The sequence below is a fragment of the Pipistrellus kuhlii genome, unplaced genomic scaffold (assembly GCF_014108245.1).
Source record: "Pipistrellus kuhlii isolate mPipKuh1 unplaced genomic scaffold, mPipKuh1.p scaffold_m20_p_7, whole genome shotgun sequence".
Classification (NCBI taxonomy): Eukaryota; Metazoa; Chordata; class Mammalia; order Chiroptera; family Vespertilionidae; genus Pipistrellus; species Pipistrellus kuhlii.
In genome coordinates this window covers 17,624,002-17,645,310 of record NW_023425573.1, presented here as the reverse complement: position 1 = coordinate 17,645,310, position 21,309 = coordinate 17,624,002, and the positions used below count along the sequence as shown (strand labels likewise).

The following is a 21,309-nucleotide window of genomic DNA, read 5'->3' as shown; positions in this document are numbered from 1 at the left end:
TTCAGAGAGCTTAACCACAAAGAAATGGAAGAAGCTCTTCTTTCAACTGCCCCAGCCTCACACCACTTTTCTAATCACCCTAAAAAAAGATTGGCGACCATTCTGTCCCATCTGGACCAGGACTGAAGGGGCTTGTGGGAAGTGATTGTAAATGGACCCGACCTTCACAGAAGGTAGCTCTGGGTCTAAGCCTGGGCAAAGCTTCCTTGGGGCCTGCACTGGCTCGTGTTCACAGATGGTGCAAAATCACTGATGGGGAAGCGGGGGTGTGCACGCTGCCGGGAAAGTGGACTAATATTTTTGGGAAGTTTTAATTTGCTTCAATTAAGAAATTCAGGCCAGCTCTGAGCAAAACAGAAGTAGGTGAACTTCTTTTCAGAGGACTGTGCACAGTCCTCTCTGGGCCCCTCCACCCTTCTGCAGGCTTGTCACTGAGGGACCTCACCCCAGCCAGCACTTCCCACTAGCCAGTTCCAAGATTCATACCATCTCCTTCCCACTCTCCCACCAGACCAGACCAGGGCCTTGCTGGGGGAGAAATCACTGGCTCCAGTGGACAGGAGAAACCTGGGTCTGGGGCCTCAGCATCTAGCTCCAGGTCTGGGTCATGTCTAAACACTAATGGGTTGTTTGTGTTTATTTTTAAATATATTTTATTGATATTTTTACAGAGAGGAAGGGATAGGGATAGAGTTAAAAACAATGAGAGAGAAACATTGACCAGCTGCCTCCTGCACACCCCCCACCAGGGATGTGCCCACAACCAATGTACATGCCCTTAACCGGAATTGAACCTGGGACGCCTCCAAACTGGTTTCTGCTGACGGCTCTTTTCTTGAGCAAATGGGCTCTGTATCTTGTGATCAAACGAGTATGAGACATGGTAAGAATGTATGGGACGTGGTAAGGGCTCACTAATCTAATCTGTTAGATTGTTACCCTCATCACTGTGTATAGGCATTCCTCCATAAATCTTCCAAGAGAGCTTTAAATACTGACCCCACACCCCCACCTGCAGCCCTAGCCAAGGAGGTAGCTGCCTTCAGGGAGGCAGTTTATGAGCCACTGGGAACCCCTCCTGCCCTGACAGCTGCTTTAACAGGCTCTGCGGTAGAACCTGTGTCCTGCTAATCTCTTTCAAGTGAAAGTATAAATAAACTCACCCATTCATTGTGTGTGAGTGAGTATGTAATGCACATGTTTCAGAACAGGAACAATGCCGGCCACAGTGGGGGTCAGGAAAGGCCCAGCTGGGAAGGGTGGGCCTAACCAGGCTCACAGCCTTCTCCTCATTGAGGCCCAGCAGCCCTTTCCCTGGGAATCCAAGGACTTCCTGCCCTCCATGAGAAGCCCTGAAGCTGAAGGTCAGTCTGCAGTGTATTGCTTCTTTCTCACAGGATTCCACCCTTTGGGGCCCTAGGGTTTGTATAGGGCTGGCTGGGTCACAGGTGGAACTGGGCTCCAGCCCACTACAACCATACCCCTCCTTCCCCACCCACCCAGAAGGTGGGGCCCTTGGACTTGCCAAAGGTTGAAGGCCCGTGGGTGTGTGTAGGGGGGACGGGGGAAGAGTACCTTCAAGACCACTACAAAAGAACCACACCCTGCCTGCCCCTGCCCCTAGGTCCATACCTTCTAAACCTGTCAGTGTTGACTTTTCTATTAATATATTTTTTTATTGATTTTTTTTACAGAGAGGAAGAGAAAGTTAGAAACATCAATGAGAGAGAATCATCAATCAGCTGCCTCTTGCACACCCCCTACTGGAGATGTGCCTGAAACCAAGGTACATCCCTTGACCGGAATTGAACCTGGGACCTTTCAGTCTGCAGGCCAACGCTCTATCCACTGAGCCAAACTGGTTTCAGCTGTGTTGACTTTTCCAACAACAGATGGGATCCCAGGAATGTACAATAGTAGCCCCCAGGTAGGAAAAAATGTTCTTTCTCTACAACTCAACTGTACCCTTATAATGAGCCCTGTGATTTAAACTCAATCACTTCATGTCTAATTGGGTCACATCCCCTTTTGGGGGCTGGGTCTATCCCATCCCCCAACACCCTGTCAGCTGACTTCCAGGGCCCACAGGATTCTCTGGGACACCTCCCTTTTCCAGGCAAAAGATATCTGGACAACTGTCACCAGCCCTATCCTGTCAGGTCCTTCCAAACTGCTATCTCCTGCTGCCTTGGTGGCATAGGGAGCATCTGACAGGTCACTATCCCCCTAATTCCAAGCAGGGAGTGAGGCACAGGGCCCCTCCATCCTGGGAGCCCCCCACCCTAATGTTAAGGGACTTGTTCCTCCACTGCTTCTAATGCTCTTCTCAAAAATTCTCCCCTCCTCATTCTGGAGCTCTTACCTATTTATGGTCCCTTTTCAATCTCTTCTGATACCGTGTTTCCCCAAAAATAAGACATCCTCTGAAAATAAGACCTAGCGCAACTTTGGGAGAAAAAATTAATATAAGACACTGTCTTATTTTCGGGGAAACGGGGTAGCTTAGCCCTTTCACTTAAAACCTGACATCTTTATCCTCTCCAGTTCGGCTAGGAGGGGTGAGAACCACCCATGAATTAATATTCATCTAACACCTCACCACACCCTGGGGGAAAGAAAAACCAAATATACATCTGGGTCTGCCTGTCCCAGACAAGTCTAGGATTCTTCAGGAGATCCCCAACCCAGGGCAGGTGGGCAATGAGCCCTGTCTGAGAGTGGGGCTGGGCAAAGGAGGGAGTGTTGCCCAGTGGCCTGCTGACAGCCCAGGCTTTGAAGTCATACAAGCCTAGACTCACCAGATCTCCTCCATTTACTAGTGTGATCTAGAGCAAGTCATTGAACTCCTCTAAGCTTCTGTTTCCTTGCCTGTAACAAGATGCCACCCACTGCCCTGGCCGGCCTAAGGACTGAAGGGTCCCAGGTTTGATTCCGGCCAAGGGCACATGCCTGGGTTGCGGGCTCGATCCCCAGTAAGGGTGTGCAGGAGGCAGCCGATCAGTGATTCTCTCTCATCATTAATGTTTCTATCTCTCTCTCCTTCTCCCTTCTCTCTGAAATAAATATATTAATAAAAAATAAAAAAATATAAAAGATGCCACATACTTCCCAGGACCCCTGTGAGGAGCACAATGCCAAGCTCTTAGCTCAGCACCTGGCACGTAAATGCTCCACAGATGAGGTCCATCCGTCATGACTCAGTGTCACACACACACTCAGCCTGAGCCCAGCTTTGGGGCTCAAGGGCAGCTTGACTTGAGTCCCCAAACACCTTCCCCAGCCCTCACCAGGGCAGGGCCTGTCTACATAAGTATGTGGGTGCCACTACTGCAGTGCTCATTCTTGGGGACAAGAAGCAGATCCCGCTAGGCTAGCTCAAGTCAGAATGGGGATTCATGTAGTTAGAACCCTTTCAGTGGCTCATATTTGCTCCAATTATTCAGTAGCTTAAGCTAAAAAGAAAAGAGAAGAGGTGTCCCTTAGCTCAGCGGTCACCAACCTTTCTGACCTCACAGACCTCCAGTGGTCCATGGACCACCAGTTGGCGGCCGTTGCCTTAGCTCACATCACCTGAAAGTCCAGGGTTACTTGCCTCCAGGCACTGTTGGGCCAGGGGGCTCCAAGGACACCACCAGCACTTGTCCCTGCTCACTCCCCCTCAGCTCGCTCTTCTCTGCAATGTTCCAGTTCCAGCAAAGCTCTTCCCTCAGGCCAGGGGCTGCAGGCTCATCCTCTCAGCAACCCGCATGGGAAAACTTGCTTCTTTCTTGATCGCTCCACCCAAAGGTCTGGGTGTTGGCAGGCCAAACGGGCTACATGAGCATTCCTGAACCAACCACCGGGGCCACGAAGACAGAGGTCAAGGAGTGGGGTCAACCTCACCTGGCCCCCCGCGGAGTGAGGCAGTGCTGACAGAAGGCAGGAGCAGAAACCACCAGATGCCAACCCCAACTCCACATACCCTCTCTTCAGTCACCCTCTCATGTCAGCCTCCACCGCCAATGGCCGGAGGTCCTCACCAGTTCCCAAATGCATTTCAGGAGTGAGAATCTAACTGGCCCAGCTATTTGTTAGGCAGTGATTTCCAGGCTGAGCCGCATACCAGGCGCTGCGCGCTGAGGACTGGTGCCCATGGTTCAGCAGTCCCACTTGATCCCATCATGAGGCCAGAGGAGGACTGAGGCAGAGTCTCACAGGAAAAACAAGGCTGCCTGGGCCCCTCACTGGGCGCGGCAATTCCTGTCAGAAGATGTAGAAGAACCACAGGCCTCCCAAGTGACGCATCCAAATACACTCATGACCTCCATAATGGAAATAGCTTTACTGACACCTGAGAAAAAGTGCAGAAGGAACATTCCTATGGCCACTTAGCCTGTCCCCTCGGGCCAGGTCATCCAGAGGCCTGACCATTTCTCTCTCCCTTCCCTGGAGCCGTGAGTCATTTGGGGCCCAGACCTTGGGGAAGTCCACAGCCAGAGCCTGGAGAACACCTGTGGCCAGGCTCCTGCAGCCAGGGCGGGGCCCGAGTGGAGGCTTCACCGGTCAAGGTCCAGAGTCTCTTGGGTCACAGTTCGGAGGCCAATGGAAAACAGCTGCTCCCAGGGCTCCCGGATCCAGGCTAGCAGGGGGGTCAGCTGCTCTGGACACATGACACGGAGTGCCCAGAAACTCTCAAGCCGGGACACCTGGCAGACCAAGAGTGGCGAGTGAGACTCAGAGGACCACACCAGAGAAGGGGCAGGAGGTCTCAGGGAGGACCGCTGCCCCCTTGCTCCTGGCCTCTGCCCTTCCCCAAGCCAGTGTCACTCCCCATAAACAATGCTGACTTTTTAAACAGAACCCCACCGATGCTTACTGAAGGCCCCCACTATCTTCCCTGTTTTCTACAATAGAATGGAAGTTCTGGAGTCAATTCCAAGGAACCGCTTGGGGTTCAGTTCCTAGCTCTATCACCTGTGACCTGGGCAAACTGGTTAACATCCCAAAACTGCAGTTTCCCAGCAGTATTGGGACTAATGATGGGACCTCCTCACGTGCAGGTTGTAAAGCTTAACTGGCTGGCAGCAGGGCCCAATCAAATGCAAACCCCAGGGAGCAGCCGCCGCTGGGTGCTTCACCCAAGCTAACACAAGGCTGGGCTCCAAGTTCATGGTGTCTCCACAGCCTTCAGCTGCCCACCCTCCTCCCACTGCTCTGGTCCAAATCCAGTGATCCTCCCAGGTCCTTGTACCCTACTTCTCTGTTCTCCCCATACTGCCCCCATTCCTAGTCTTCCTAGACCCATTTCCCACACCACAAACCACCTCGGCACGCCCCACCCCCCACTCTCTCTCACACACTCACATACACATGTGCGCACACACCTCATCGTAGAAGACCAGCCGCAGGTCCTCCGGGGCCGTGCGATAGAGCAGCACCGAGCTCAAGCTGCTGAGTGGCTGCTGCTCCCTGACACACAAGGAGGGGCCGGGCCTCGAAGGCAGGGCCTTCTCAGAGGCTTCGCCAGATGCCGCTGGAAGAGGGGCTTCCGCCTGGGACCCTACAAGGTCCTCATCTAACAGGTACAAGGTGGACAGAGTCAGCAGCACGGACACAGGATAGGTCGCGGGGCCTGCAGTAAGAGAAGAGTGCGAGGCTGCAGAGAAGCCCAGACCCTGTGGCCAAGGCCCAGGGCGTGGGAGAAGAGGGCGAGCCCCACTGAGATGGCCACAAAGCAACTAAGCCTCTGGAACAAACGTCAGGGACCTCTGGCCTCCAAAACCTCTGAGGCCTAAGACAAAGGAAGCCTGCCCACCACCCACCCGACTCAGAAAGGAGGCTCCACTCTCGCCTCCCCCCCCTCCTCACTTCCTCCCTTACCCTCCTCCTCCCCCCCAGGATGAGGCAGAGCAGACCCAGCCAACCTGCTCCCCATCACAGTGATGGGCCCGAGAGCAAAGGTTTCTGGGCACCTCTCGGCCCCACCCAGAGAGGCTGGGGACATGGAGGGGGCTACTGGGTATGCCCAGGAGTGACAGGAAGTCCAGATGCCAGGAACTGAAAATTGCTACCAGGGCACGGAGGCCTGGGAGAAGATGGGGAGCAGCCTCACCGTCCACCAGGAACACTTGAAGGTAGAAGAACCGGGAAGGCTCTGAGGAAGAGTCTCCTTCCAGTAGTGGCCTGCGGGGAAGATGGCAGCCCCAGGAGAGAGTGGTTAGCTGGAGGGGGGAGGGGGAGTCACAGGAGGAGCAGACAAGGAGGAAGAGCCAGGCCTGGGGGCCTGAGGTCAGGTGGCCTGCGCTCTAAGAGCAGCTGCTGGATCACCCCCAGCCTCACCCTCCCACTGACTCACCAGAATCGGTGGTCTGGGGTCACCTCCTCCTCGGTGGCACTGACACTGCTCCTCCAGGCTGGGGGCAGAGACTGCAAGACATCTGGACGGTGCCAGCCAGAGAAAGGAAGCCCTCGTGACTCCATCTCCTCTATCCCAACCTCACTGCCTCTCAACACCTTCCCCTTCTCCGTATTTCCAGATCCCAGGAACTCTTCCGAGAGGGGAGTTTCATTACCCATGTGTCTCAGCTGTGGGTGGACCTATGACCCTCGGCCTGCCCTCCCTGCCTCTCCTTTCCTCTCCCTTCCCTCTCTCACCAGTGAGTTCCTCTAGGAAGGCTCGGCAATGCTTGGCATCTCGGGGCAGCAGGACACAGCAGCCTGCTCCAGCTGCCCACTCCAGCCGCAGGCTCTGTCCTGCCAGGCCCAGCTCTATGCAGCTCAGATCCTGCAGGGGAATGGCCAGGGTTGGCTGCAGCCAGCTAGCTGGAGGCCCGCTGCGGAGAGAGGAGGGGCAGAGTGGCGGGAAAGAGAAGTGTGAAGTGAGACCCATGGGGGAACCCTGACCCTTTCCTGGCCACGGTCCCGTTCACTCACCAGATCTCTCCTGTCACTTTCAGCACATAAAGCCTGTGGTCAGACACGACCACGAGACACAGACACTCCCCAGGGTGGCCTGCCAATGCCAGTGGCACCTAAAGAGCAAAGGAAGATGATGAGAAACAGAGAGGACTAGGAAGGCAGCTGCCAGATTGAGAGCCAAGCTCCTGTGACATTACCTTCAGCCTGCCCCTCCCCACTCATCCATCCTGGCTTCTCCATTGGCCACGCTGTCCATCCCACAGCCCCGGTTCTCCACCCTCTGCCAGACCAATTGTTCTAACATAAAACTAGGTGCCACTGCCCTGCTCCCAACCCTTCAGGGGCTCCCATGGCCTTTGGGAGCAAATCCAAACTCCTTAGCTGACACACGAGGTTGCTCCTGAACTGGCCCCTGCCTGCCAGTCCAGACTCCTCTTGGTCATGGTTCCCCCACATTCTGGCTGCCCCCATCAGGGCAGTTCTCCCCACTATTACTCTCTCAAGTCTCCATGCACGTGTTGCTTCCTTTTCCTAGAGCATCCATCCTCTGCAACTCAACCTTTAGGACTGGCTTAGCCATCACCTCCCCAGGAAGGGGCAGCTTCCCTAAACCTCCTCAGGCTGGATCAGAAGCCCTTCTAGGGCCTTTGCCTGATCCCAGCACTTTTGCATCACGTGGTCATTGTCTGTTTCTCACACAGGAATGTAAGACAGAGGACAAGACTGATTTACTCTCGCTCCTTTGAGTCCAGCACATGCTAGGTGCTCAGCCTAGAGTCCAAAAGCACCCAGTTTTTACAGCAATGACAGGAGGTCCACTTGCTGAGGCCAGGTGCTGGTTGGGCAGTTTACAGACCTGACTCTCCCTGTTGCTACCACACTCTGAAAGGTTAAGTATTGTTCCCCTTACAGAGGAGTGACAACAGAGACCCAAACGCCAAGGACCAAGTCCACAGACACACAGCAAGTCGCTGCTGAGGCCAAGTGGGAAGCCAGACCTAGCAGTTCCAGAGCAACAGCTTAAGACCCGGTTGGCTGTGATGGAACGAGCGGACGCCCTGCTTAGCTAGGGCAGGGGCAGTGCCAGGCTGGCACAGACCTTGATGCAGCACTGGAACTCCTCCTGGGCATCGGTGAACACCTCAACATCCAAGAAGAGCCGGAGTCGGTGGTCCACAGAGCGGAGGCCACAGCGCTCGGGGGCTGGGAACATGCAATGGGCCATCAGCCTGCCCCGGCAGTGCGGCTCCATCTCCCCTCCCGCACTAGCGCCCCTCCCTCCCCCAAACACCAGCCCCGTCTCATTTTGCCGATACTCACGGGGACTGAGGCTCCACCCGTGGCGGTCGAGGGAGCCCAGTGCCTGAGATGGGGTGCTATCAGCCCTGGTGCTGTCGTCACTTTCACCAGGAGGGTCATCGTGGACTGTGCTGGGGGACTGCGACGAGGCTGGCAGCTGCTCTTCCTGGCTCTCCTCTCCGTTGGGGGTACCCCCGGATAAAGCCAGGAGAACCACATGGTCACTACCACAGTTTGGACACACAGTAGGAGACTCTGGAGGAAGGAATGGGTATAGTCCCCGTGAACTTCCACACAGCACCACAACCCCCCACCATGCTCAGAATGCTCCCCTCCCACTCTCAGACTCACCTAGGCCCACATCCAGCTTCATACACTACCACCACACACTACCCACCGCGCCCAGCACACCTGCTCCCTCTGCAGGCCTGGCTGCTAACCACTCACTCCTCATCCAGTGAGGGACAAGCAAACTCAGATCCATGGATCATAGCCCCTCAAAATTCACCATGTCATTTCAGGCCTTCTCAGAAAGAGCCAAACTCAACCACAGCCAAATTCCGGTTCCCTCCCACAGCCTGAGCTGGTCGTGTGCCTCGATGTTCTACCAGCAATATCTAAAGCCGCAAATCAGCGGACCAGGAAGGCAGGGTACCAAAGACAGGTCCAATTCCAGGCTCCATCACATAAAGGCTAGCACCTATGCCAGTGGTCGGCAAATTGCGGCTCTCGAGCCACATGCAGCTCTTTGGCCACTTGAGTGTGGCTCTTCCACAAAATACCAAATGTGGGCACGCATGTACAGTGCGACTGAAACTTCGTGGCCCATGTACAGAAGTCAGTTTTCAGCCTGGGCAAGTCTATTTTGAAGAAGTGGCCTTAGCACACTCAAGGGGCCAAAGAGCTGCATGTAGCTCGCAAGTCGCGGTTTGCCGACCACTGATCTTTGCAATATGACAAGTCTCCTCAGGTCTCTGTGCCTGGTTTCTCATCTGTAAGATGGGGATGATGACAGTGCCAATGTGTTTTTTTGGTGTTTTTTTTTTAATATATTTTATTGATTTTTTTACAGAGAAGAAGAGAAAGGAATAGAGGGTTAGAAACATCGATGAGAGAGAAACATCCATCAGCTGCCTCTTGCACACCCCCAACTTGGGGATGTGCCTGCAACCAAGGTACGTGCCCTCGACCGGAATCGAACCCGGGACCCTTCAGTCCGCAGGCTGACGCTCTATCCACTGAGCCAAACTGGTTTCAGCCCAATGTGGTTTTTTTTAGAGAGAGAAGGAAGAGGGAGATAGAAACATCGATGAGAGAGGAACATGGATCACCTGCCTTCTGCACACCTCCTACTAGGTATTGTGCCCACAACCCGAGCATGTGCCCTGACAGGAATCAAACTTGTGACCTCTGGGTCCAACACTCAACCACTGAGCACACAGGTCGGGCAACAGTGCCAACCAATCTTATAAGGTTACCAGGATGAGTGAAGGCAATCAGGTAAAGAAGCCAGGACAGGGATCTGCAACAAGAGCATCTTGGAGCAGCTACAATGTGCTTGGCATGTGCTAGAGACTTCAAACAACTGACACACCCTTCCCAAGACTTTGTTTAGGGCCCAGCACTGTGCCCGGTGCCTTTCTGTCACACTTAAATCCCCCACTAGCACTTTGGGGCAATTTCTCATCTCTGTTTGGACAAAATACCAGAGGCTCAAGCGAAAAGTGAATGGAGCACACAGGGCTGTTCATTAATAATGCTTCCACTGAGGAAACCTCAGGGACCACAGGACCCCACGGAGGACAGCCAGGGCCCAGGAGGCAGCGCTATTTCCACTACACACACTGCCCTGCTGAGCTTCCAGGGGTTGCAGCCTCCTGGATAGGCTCAGAGTGAGGTTGGAGAGGGTCCATTTTCTGAGTAAAATTTAAATTCCTGCTCCAGCAGCTGCCAGGAGGAAAGTAATAAAAAGCATGTGTTTCAACATAGGAGTTATCAAGAATATCTTTCTTCTTCAATGTCTTCAAAGACATGGCTTTTTTGACTCTTCTACAATGGAAAATGTTCTCGTCTTAAAGAACAGAATGCGAAGAGACGCCACAAGGCACAACTCAGTATCTAGCAGCTTCCAAGGTCAGTCAGGACGGACAATCTCAGCCAACTCCCAAAGCATCTCACTCAACAGCCAGTCGTGCCCGGATGGCACCACTAAAACCCAGCAGTGCACTGAGGGCTCATTAGTTTCTATGTCGTTTCTGAAATGTTAGCCAAAAAAGGGGGGAAGCCTCCAGGTTATGAAAAAATAATGACTATGTTTAAATAGTTACAGAGATTGTATTTCCTGGCATTCAGAGGAGGTGGGGGAAGGAGATACAATTTCTCCTTTTTTTACTTTTGTAAACGGAGCAGGCAGACAGTTTTATTTTTCCTCCAGGCAGAAAGTGGTCCCCACGCGGTTCTTCCCTGGGGGGCCCCTCCACGCTCCCTCCCTCCAAGCCATTTCCCCCACAACGGCAGGAGGCGCATGGGCAGGAGGTCAAGGGCAGGGCTTATACCTGCATTTTGGAACACAGGCCTCCAGCCCTCCACACTGTCCGGTTCCAACCTGGTATCCCCCGGCTTGAAATCGTGGCCACAGCGGAGACACTGGAGTCTGCCCCCAAGCTGGTCCCTTGCTTCCCCCCGCTGATGCTGAACCTTGGTGGCTGCTGGGGTCAACACAGCAAGCAGCTCCTGAAACAGGGCGGCCAGGCACAGCTGTGAGCGGGAGGCCCCCGGCCCTCGGCTTCCAAGCTCCCACCAGCCTCCTGGGCCCCATCACCTGGACGGCGGCTTGGGCGTCAGGCTCTAGCACCACATAGCGACGCAAGTGCCGGTCCGGGCGAATGTAAGAGAAGCGAAGAGCGAGGACAGGGGGTAAGGAGGGCAGCTCTGAGCCCTGTGAGGAAAGAGGGGACCAGAAAAAAAAAAAGATTAAAAAAAAAAAGTAGACGGATTAGGGTTACACGGAGAGCACAGAGGAAACAATAGCTCTGGACTCCATTAAAGTGCTTTTGCTACCTTCGCGCTCTGGCCCACAAGCTCTGCTCCTGGCCAGCCACCCAAGCTGCCTGGAGCTGCCTCTGGCCCCCAGCTACCTGCTCAATGGTGCAGACTCACAGCCCGGTGCCCAGCACTCAGAGCCATGTAGTCAGAGCTGGCTCCCAGAAAAAGCCCAGCACCTCCTCCAGAGCCCCCACCCCACACTCACCTCGGGCAGTGGTTCCCCCCGGGCTTCAGGCTCAGGCTCTATTTCAGCTGCCTCCAGACTCTGGAGCTCGAGCCGTTCTAGGGTCCGAGCTGCTTGGAGTTCCACCTCAAACAGGTGCCCGGACGTGACCCGGAGAAAGCGCTCCTGGCCCCGCACGCCCTGAGGCCCCTCCAGGGGACATACCAGCATGGGGCGACAGAGCTCCGCTGAGGAGAAATCAAGAGAGGGGCCCTGTACGGACAGAAAGGTGCCAAGACTCTGCCCTCCCGGGAGCTGGCCCCCCATCCACAAGGGGTCAGCGCCCCCCCTCTCCCAAACACACCATCCTGCAGCCACCAAGAGCTCACCTTCCACTTCCTTCTGCTCCTCCTCCTCCTCCTCTTTTCCTGGCTCCTCAAACTCCTCTTCCGCCTGTGGCTCGAGCCCCACGCTGTCCTCCTCTGCCATTTCCTGTGGCGACTCCTCTGGCAGTGGAGGACTGGGCACAGGCTCGGGGCTCCGTGTGTCCGGGGGCAGTGTGCTGAGGGCGGGAGTCTTAGAGGAAGCCAGAGCGGGCATTCCCGAGGTCTCCAGGTGATTCCTGTACTGCAGCCAGTCCCGGCCAAACTGTTCCCGGAAGCTGTTCATGAGTTCAAGTTCCCGATGCTGCTGCACAAACCGTCCTGGACAGGTGTGTATTGGGGCAGGGCAGGGGGGAGGGTTGGGAAGGCACACAGCTTAGCCAGCCCCGCCCCTACCGCCATCCTGTGAGTGCCCCTCAGGGTGAAGTAAAAGTCTATGTAACAGGTGGAGGTGGTGAGGGTTCAGAGAGGCTAAAGGCTTCCCGCAGCAACATGCCCTGAAGCATACTATTCTGCGAAACACCCTGGTCGCATGCCGTTCACGGCCACACCTCATGTACCACTTTGGGAGATTCGCAATACAGAGCGGCACATTTAAGGTCCTACGATGGCCCAGAGGGAGGACACCTATTTGTTTAACCAAGCATCTCCCAAACGTATCTGACCACGAATGTCTGTGACAGCCCACGAAAGTAATGCTCCCTGTGAAACACTTCGGAAGGTGCTGTCCAGGAGCAGTCTCTTCTCCTTTCCCCAAACGAAGAGGAAAGACTAAGAGGCCCTCCACAGTGCTGCGCTCCACCAAACAAAATTCCTACCCAGAGCCCTGGGGAGCACTGGGCTGGGACACCGGAGGCTGGGGGGAGGGCTGACTTACCAGCCGGGGAGGGGTCCGGAGTCCGGGGCTCTGCGTCCGTGTCACTGGGTTCTGAGATGCTCGCCCGCCTCACGCGAACTCGGCCCTGAGTTTGGGTAGAGTGATGAAATTCTGTGAAAGCCAGGCCGCCCACCCAACCTGCCCAAAGCACCCTACCCACATACGCAAGGACAAAGCCTTACTATTCTCAGCCCATCAGCAACCCAGAGCCCCAGTCCAGGGACCCAACCCCAGACCAAGGCAGCCTAGGACAGTTACCTTCAACTTACGAATCGGGGGCTGGGCCACAATGCCCCCTGAGGAGAGGCTGTCACTCAAGTCAACACCCCCTGAGGTTTCCGTAGTACTCCCCACCGGCCAGGACGGAGTCGGGGCCTCTGAGGATGTGGAGGTCTGGCGTGTGACAACAGGAAAGAGAAAGAGGTCAGAGCCAGAGGAACCTCTGTCCCATCCAAGCTTGCCGAGAGGCGGGACCCGTCTCCAGCCGCCCGGGAAGCCCCTTACCCCGAAACCCTGTTTCCTTCAGCGAGGGTCCTCCCAAATCAGCCCCTGCTGTCCCACTCCCGCCACTCCCCATCACACTCACCTGAAAATCAGTCAGTAATAGGACCTTCCCATCAAGAAGGAACTGAGCAAAGAGAAGAGGAGGGGGCAGTGTTGGTGAGGGGCTCATTCCCTGGGGTAGCTCCAAGCCAGGGTGGAAGCCCTCCTAGGCCTGTGAGGACCACCAGGCTCAGCAGGTGGTACCAGCATAATAAGCAAGAATAAGCCGGGACCGGTTTGGCTCAGTGGATAGAGCGTCGGCCTGCGGACTGAAAGGTCCCAGGTTCGATTCCGGTCAAGGGCATGTACCTTGGTTGCGGGCACATCCCCAGTGGGGAGTGTGCAGGAGGCAGCTGATCGATGATTCTCTCTCATCAATGTTTCTAACTCTCTGTCCCTCTCAATTCCTCTCTGTGTAAAATCAATAAAAATATATTTAAAAAAAAAAAAAAAAAAAAAGAATAAGCAAGGGGCCCAGAGAGGGGGTGAGAAGTGGCAAGAGGTGCAGGGGTGAGGGCGGCCAGGGCAGGAAAGGGAAAGGGAGCGGATATGGGAAAATCACTCACGCCAGAAGCAGCACCCCTGGCCCGGGGTGACAGGTACTGGGCGGTGGCCGCTCGGTGTGCAGGGTGGAACCACAAAGGGTTTCCCTCCAGGTAGAGCTGAGGGACAGGAAGGAGACAGAGGTGGTTTGAGCTTCCCCGTGGGAGGAAGGGCACTGACCACATCAGCACCGGAAGGAGGGAGGGGTGCACAGCTGGCTTCCGAGCCTCACCTTGCGGAGCTCGGCCAGCAGGCACAGCGGTGCCAGTGCCCTGTGTTCTTCCAACAGGTTGTAAGCCACATCGAGGTGCCGCAGCTTCTTCAGCTGCTCCAGGCCTGGGGCGGAGGCGAGAAAAGAGGAAGGGCATGTGAGTGAGAGCAAGTGTGGAGGGGGTGGGGGTAGGCTGGGGAGGGTGCAGGGAAAAGATAACCCTGGGCACCTCAGACCTGCCGGTGAGCGTGCCTCAGCTCTGAAGGCACCCGGTTCCCTGGCTGTCTGGCCATCCTGAGTCTCACCCTGCCCCAGTCCCTCCATGTTTGCCCCACCCTCCCTTACTCCCTGCCTACCACCACTGCACTCCCCCACTCACCGTGCAGGCCCCGGAGCTCATTGCCTCGCAGTATCAGGGTCCCCAGAGTAGCTCCTGAGGGTCCTATTCTCGGCACCAAACACAGGTGGTTATAGGAGATGTCCAGGTGGTAGAGCTCAGACAAGTCCTGGGAGGAAGCCGGGTGACAAAGATCTTCTCCTTGACCAAACTCTTAGGCTCCTCTAAGCCCTCTTCTCCACTAGGCCTTACCCTTGGCCTGCGAAAACTGCAGACTCTCAGCACAAATGATTTCATCTACCCATCCTCCCTCCCACGTTAGACTTGAACAAGTACTAGTTTAGTTTCTGATAGCTCAAGCCCAAGGATGACAACTCCAGCCCCCTTACATTCCTGCCAGGGAAAACTCAAGGCTGCCAAGAAAACTGGGTTTGTTCCAGCCAACACCTAAAGATAGGGCCCGTCTCCCAGCTTCCGTGGGGTTAGAAGCCTAACTGTGGCAAGTGCCAGTTAACAATCCCAGACAGGTTGGTTTCACAATGTCCCCTTCCTGCCCTTTTTTTTTTTTTTTTTTTTTTTTTAAGATATTTTTATTGATTTCAGAGAGGAAGGGAGACTGACAGAGATACTAGTAGAAACATCAATGATGACAGAGAATCATCGATCAGCTGCTTCCTGCATGCCCCCAGCTGGGGATCAAGCCTGCAACACGGGCACATGCCCTTGACCAGAATCAAACCGGGCTGATGTTCTATCCACTGAGCAAAACCAGGTAGGGCCCCTTCCTGCTTTTTGTAAAATTCTACTTCCCTGACTTCAGAGGAACCTGACTAGAGTCTGGCCAAGGACAGAATCTGCTCCCGCTAGCCCCCTCCCTATCTCCTCACTCCCACTTTAACATGTCCAATTACCTCTGCAAAACCGAACTGGAATTCAGTTCATGCTGAAGAGTTTATTACTGATTAGGAGTTTTACTACTGATTAAATACCATAATAGTTTATTACATAATAAACTACTACAATAGTTTATTATTATTAAAACCTGTTCTTACCACTTTAACCTGTGTCTGGCTTTCTCTTTCACAGGGAGACACGAGAGAAGGGTTCTTCACTGTCATCACAAGAGCCACCCTTTTATGGGCGAGGCACTGAGCTAAGTAGCATCAGATACTCTTCATAATCATTCTAATATAAAAGTGAGTACTCCGGCCCCGGTCATTGTGCTCAGTGGTTAGAGCACCAGCCTGCACACCAAAGGGCATATACCTGGGTTGCAGTTTCAATACCCTCCCCAGTCACAGCGCATGCCGAAATCATCCAATAGAATGTGGAAGGCAACCAATCAATGTTTCTCTCACATCAATGTATCTCTTCCCCTCATTCCCTCCCTTCCACTCTAAAAATTAACCAATGGAAAAAATATCCTCGGGTGCCGAAACCGGTTTGGCTCAATGGATAGAGCGTCGGCTTGGGGACTGAAGGGACCTGGGTTCGATTCCGGTCAAGGGCATGTACCTTGGTTGCGGGCATATCCCCAGTAGGGAGTGTGCAAGAGGCAGCTGATCGATGACTCTCTCTCATCGATGTTTCTAACTCTCTATCTCTCTCCCTTCCTCTCTGCACAAAATCAATAAAATATATTTTTAAAAAATATATATATCCTCGGGTGAGGATTAAAGAAAAAAAAGCCAAACAAAAAAGTTTCCACTCCTATTGTTTCTACTTTTCTGGTGAAGAAAAACTGAGATGTTAACTAATTTGTCCCAAGTCACACAGGGATTAGGAGCTGAGATTTGAATACTGGTTTGTCTTATGCTGAGCCTGAGTCCCCACACAACACTGCCTCACAGGACACAGCTCCATCCAACAGGCAAGGGCACGTGGGAAAAAACTGGGTCCAGGAGAGGTCAGAGCAGAACGGTTAGAGGCCCCGGGGGCATCAGTTCCAGACAAACTGCTCACACTCACCATCAGGAAGTCCTTGCAGCCCTGGAGTTGATTGTGGCTCAGGTTCAAGAAGCGCAGAGCTGACAAGAGTCGCTGAGGAGGATGGGAAGAGGAAACAGAGGATCGGACACCTCCAGGCAGCCAGCTGGCCCCTCTCCCTAAACACCCATCCCTGTCCTTCCCCAAGCCCCCTTCCCTCTGAGGCACTCACCAGGGAGCTGTCTAACGCAGTCAGTGCATTGTAACTGAAGTTGGCGGAAAGCAGAGCCAGCCAGGGCAGGGCAGAGCAGAGGTCGCCACCGCAGGCTGAGAGGAGCTCCTGAGACAAGGTGCTCAGTCACCTCCATTCTCTCCTCCCCACACCAAGGCCTCACTTTATGGCCCAGCCATTCATTCATTCCTTATATGCTGAGTTCAGACTGAGTACAGACTGAAAGAGAGCCCAGGGCCCTATCCTCAAGGCATCCACTGTGGGGAGAGTAAGGTGACAGAGAGGAGAATATATAATACAATATGGTAGGTGTGACTATGAATATATGGACAGGTACAGAGTGTTGTGGGAGCACAGTGGAGGGAGGAAGTACACTGTCCAGAGGGAAGTGGGAGGCAAGAGCAGGGAAGGCTGCAGAGAAGGGGGAATGTCAGAGTTTGGTCCTGTATCTGGACCCACCCCCATCCTCCTTACCTCTAATGTCTGGATGCTCCTGGTGCAAATCAGGGTCTCCAGCTGGGAATAGATGCCACGGAGGCCATGAAGGCAGTGGACAGGGACACCTCGGAGCTACAGCAAGTGAAGAGAAGAAGGGAAAAGATGACAAAGCCAACTATGGTTCAGGGAAGCATTAAGTGGTAAAGAGAGTAGATGCCACATTGCGGCAGAGCAACAGGCAGTCTCAGGCCTGCCCCTCCTCCACCAAAAGAAGCCACCTCTCTTTCCTATCCTCAAATGACTGCCCCAAGCTGGGTTTACAGTGTTGCAATATCCCCCAACGCTCCATACCTCCAGCTGCCGAAGGGACTTGAAGGGAAAAATCTTGATGGGCCCTGGGAGGCCAGGACCAGGGACATGGACCAGCTAAAAGGAAAAACATTCAGGTCAGTGAGGTTGGGCACGTCTCCCTTTCCTTGGCACGTCTTTCTTAGCCCAGCCACCCATAGCTCTCACACCTTTTGGATCTGAGCCCGGCAGTTTTCTTGCACCCATGTATAATACACCCCAGTCCCACCTCCACTATTCTCCCGGGCTTTTCGTATATCCTGCCCCGTCCCCATCCCAGAACCTTGAGTGAAAGCGTTTTCTGCAGCACATCGAAGAGGAACTGAAGCTGGAGGATGACAGGGGAGTCGGTGGGGTGGGAGGGCAGAGCCACAAAGCCTGTCTGGCCAGGGCCCCATGGCCCCAGGTACAGCTCAAATACGTGGCTCAGTTGCTGCAGTGTGGCAGTCAGCAGGCTCAGTGTGCTGCAGCCAGACAGGACCACATCCCCTGCAGGGAGAGGGGCAGACAGGAAGGAGGACATAAGGAAAGGGTCTTTCCCTTTATTCTGAGACTTTGTGGCCACCCTCAGACACACCCACTCCAGTCTATACTGTAGGATCAGACTTTTTATCTTCTTCTCACTTAAAAATCCTCAAAGGCTCCTCTATCTTAAAAAAAACAAAACCCTAACTCTTCTGCCTGACATGTGAGATCGCTTCATTACATGCCTCTGACTTTTCTAAATTTCCTTTTCCCTTCTGCTCAAAAGAGCCTGCTCTACTCACACTGCTGGAGACAGAGTCAACCTGGTTCATTTTCTGACAAAACCCTTCCAGCTTGACACCCCGAGGCAGTTTTCTCAATACATAATACTGTTCAACTTTTCACTATACTCGCTTTTTATGTAAAAACTAACAGGGTGTTTTATCTTTTTTTTTTTTCTTTTCTGATTGCAAAAGTAATATGCACACTTACCGAAACTCTCAAACAGTACTAAAATGCATGACACAGAAAGAATAACCACTCATGCCAGCACCAAGGTACTGCTCTCTCTGGTAAAACTATTCTCTCCAATGAGACTGTCACCCTTCAGGGAATCTTTTGGTCTTCGCCCCATGTACCTAAAAAAGTGCAACTATATGGTAGGCATGGAGAATTTTTTTTTTTTTTTTTACCTTTTTAAAAAATATAAGGATACAGTCAAAGGATGTCCTAGCAATAGTACAAATAAGTAAATAAGTCCCTCTAAAACCCTTCACCCAGTTTCCCCAATGGTTACATTCATATATAGTACATTATCAAAACCAGAAAAATTGGCCTTGGTACAAGGTATACTTATAGTCCTGTGTCATGTCATATGTGTAGATTCCTAAAGCCAACATCACAATGAAGATACCAAACTATTCCATTACCACAAAGATCTCCCTCCTACTACCTATCATCCCTAACCCTTGGAGCCAAGTCAGACTTTTGCTGAATAAATGAACAAATCCCATAACCTTGCATGAAAGATTTTCTATGTCCCAGACACTAGAGACAGATATGGTTCAAGGACTCTTCCCACCCTCAAAGAGCCTCCCAGTCTAGAAGAGCAGATTAGATATGTGCACAGTTAATTACACAAGCCTGTTCTAACTGCTACAAAGAGAGATTTCACAGAGACCATTAATGGGAGTGCAGTGGTGGAAGGCACCTACCATTAATTGAGTAATATGTGCCAGACAACTCTGTTACTTCATTTAAACTTCACCAAAAATCTCCTAAAGAACACTATTAACGTCCTCCCCTTACAAATAAAGAAATGAGGGCTCAGAAAAGTTAAGACTTGATATCATATCGCTGGTAGGAAGCTGCTACTTCTGTGTGATCTCAAAGCCAACACTGTTCTAACCTCAACTAATGTGCTGAACAACTATTATGGCTCCACTGTGTCCAGGCACTGAGAAGTGCTATTATAATAACAGCTACCAATTTTGAGCACTTACAATATACTCAAACACTGTACTAAAGGCTTCATGTGAATTAGAATTAATCCCACAACCACCTTTAAATACAATCATTATGCCATTCTGCTGGTGAGAAAAACAGGCTAAAAACACTTAACACAATAAAGCCGAGAATGAAAGAGAGTTGGGATTCCAAATCACGTGGGTCTGACTTCCAATCTCGAGCTTTTAACGATGCTATACTTAGGTCCCCGCCACACAACAGTGATTAGGCCCAGTCTCTGGTCTCGAGGGGCTTACAGCCAAGTAAGGATCGCCTTCCTGTGAGAGTATCGGAGGGCGCATGGAGGAAGTGGCAGTGAAGCTTGGCTGGGAAGGATGGTTAAGGTTTAAACTGTCAAAGACAAAGGACACTAGGCAACAGCGACCAAACCTGAAGGCGTAAAGAAAGTGACACACACACACCCTCGTGACTCTAAACAGCTGTAACAACTCCTGACTCTTCAGGGGGAGTGGCTCTGGAAGTCAGCATGCACCCGACCTTGCCCCAGCTCCAGCTCCAGCTCACCCGGAAGTCCCCTCACCTGATTCCCGCAGCAGCCCCGCGAGCTTCCACAATAAGGAGTCCCGCGGGGCCGTTGTCATGGCCACGGGACGCTGGGGGCGGAGCCTGTAGAAAGAGGAAGCGAAAGAGCCTCAGGTGGGTGGTACTTCCCAAAGGCCAGGATGTCCTTGCAAACCGGGGCCTCGCGCGGAGAAATAAAGCAAGAAAGAGGCTAAGAGCCCCCTCCCTGAGGAGGACGAGGCCTGGCCAGCCAGACTCACCCCGCCAGGCGATCCGCTCCCCGGCTCTGCAGCCCGGCGCCCTGCGCGGAGAGACGGGAAGTACCACCCCGGAAAAAAAAAAGCCCGATGGAGGGAGAATCGGAAAGCACGCCTCCGCTGCCGGAAAGCACGCCCTACGTCGTGCACAAGTGTCGGGTGGGGGCGTGCTCGCTGCTGCAGGCGGAGGCTGGCCTTGGGGCGGAGCTGCCTGTGCCCGGACCGTGTCCCAGAGCTGGGCCCCCAGTATCTCCGCCCCGCGGTGGGCTCCTCACCGCCTGGGGCGGCCGCTGGGCCTCCGAGCCAGCGAGGAAAACCCGACCGGCTGTTTGCAAACTGGAAGGGGAAGCAAAGTTGCGAGAAATGGAATTTGCTGTTAGGAAAAGACTCCTCCAAAGCGAATTGCAATGAAAGGAGAGCGTGTCTTCCACAGCAAGGGAAAGAGCTGGGGTTAAAAGGAGACATGTAAAACCTTAGACAATTAAAAAAAGAAAGAAAAAGAAAGAGCTGGGGTTGGCGGAGGTGCCACTTCTGGGGTTCCTTTGGCACTTTTTCCTAAATCCCCCTCCAAACTCTGGTGTTTTTGTGTTTTTTTCCTTCAGCAATATCAGGCTCACATTAGTGATTGGTAATGTTCTACTTGCATCCCGTCCTTTGTTTTTATGGTGCTTCACCTCATCTGAAAATTATAACAAATTAGCGGCACGTGGACCATGCTTGACGTGTTAGGGAAAAGGGGACCCGGCCCTGAGCGCATCTGCCTAGTGTTGCAGGTGGTGTGCGGGTTCCTGATTTACTGCAGGAAAGATCTCACAGTATGAGTCCTGGTGATTTTTAAATTATTAAAGTTGGGAGCAGTGAAACAAGAAAGAGCCTAGGATAGGAGAAGCAACAGGAGAGGAACTAGGCGGAAAAATGAGCCTAGGCTGGGCTGCTTTGGCTCACTAAGAAGTCAGAGAAAAGGGGCCTTGGGACGGGTTCAGGGAGTTAGCCAGGGAGTTGTCCATTGCCCCCTGGTTGCAAGTCTCCTGGGGTCCCTCAGGGTTTAAGAGATGCATGTTTTGGGGGGGCAAAAGAAGGGAAAAGGGAAATGAGCCAGCTGTGCTTCTAGGAGGGAGACTGCACCCTGGGTCCTTAATCTTGAGGCTTTTATCTCTCTCTTGCTTGGGGGACTCTTACCCTGTTTCCCTGAAAATAAGACAGTGTCTTATATTAATTTTTGCTCTCAAAGATGCGCTAGGTCTTATTTTCAGGGGATGTTTTATTTTTCCATGAAGAAGAATACGGTACACATTTATTGTTGAATGAAAATAAAGG

At 53.1% G+C, this 21,309-nt stretch overlaps 1 protein-coding gene across 4 annotated transcripts; it reads right to left on the bottom strand.

Moving 5' to 3' along the window:
* Positions 1–4,307: 4,307 nt before the first annotated feature.
* LOC118709547 (serine/threonine kinase 11 interacting protein) lies at positions 4,308–20,139 on the bottom strand. Of its 4 annotated transcripts, none has more exons than XM_036421713.2 (25): positions 19,996–20,139; positions 19,755–19,840; positions 17,526–17,731; positions 17,246–17,320; positions 16,931–17,026; positions 16,457–16,564; positions 16,267–16,338; positions 14,341–14,467; positions 13,983–14,086; positions 13,774–13,869; positions 13,251–13,292; positions 12,923–13,057; positions 12,665–12,749; positions 11,794–12,108; positions 11,447–11,652; positions 11,018–11,134; positions 10,752–10,929; positions 8,218–8,451; positions 7,997–8,100; positions 6,913–7,010; positions 6,634–6,812; positions 6,335–6,527; positions 6,092–6,162; positions 5,364–5,611; positions 4,308–4,685 (listed from the first exon to the last, which is right to left on the bottom strand). In XM_036421713.2, exons 2-25 carry the CDS (start codon positions 19,813–19,815, stop codon positions 4,536–4,538), a joined length of 3,300 nt encoding a protein of 1,099 aa, XP_036277606.1. In that variant the 5' UTR covers positions 19,816–19,840; positions 19,996–20,139; the 3' UTR covers positions 4,308–4,535. The 4 variants fall into 4 exon arrangements, with proteins under 4 accessions (XP_036277606.1, XP_045431327.1, XP_036277607.1 ...); XM_045575371.1 differs by having other exon boundaries at positions 11,447–11,677; positions 11,794–12,065; XM_036421714.2 differs by having other exon boundaries at positions 6,335–6,416; positions 19,996–20,138.
* Between the last annotated feature and the right edge of the window lie 1,170 nt (positions 20,140–21,309).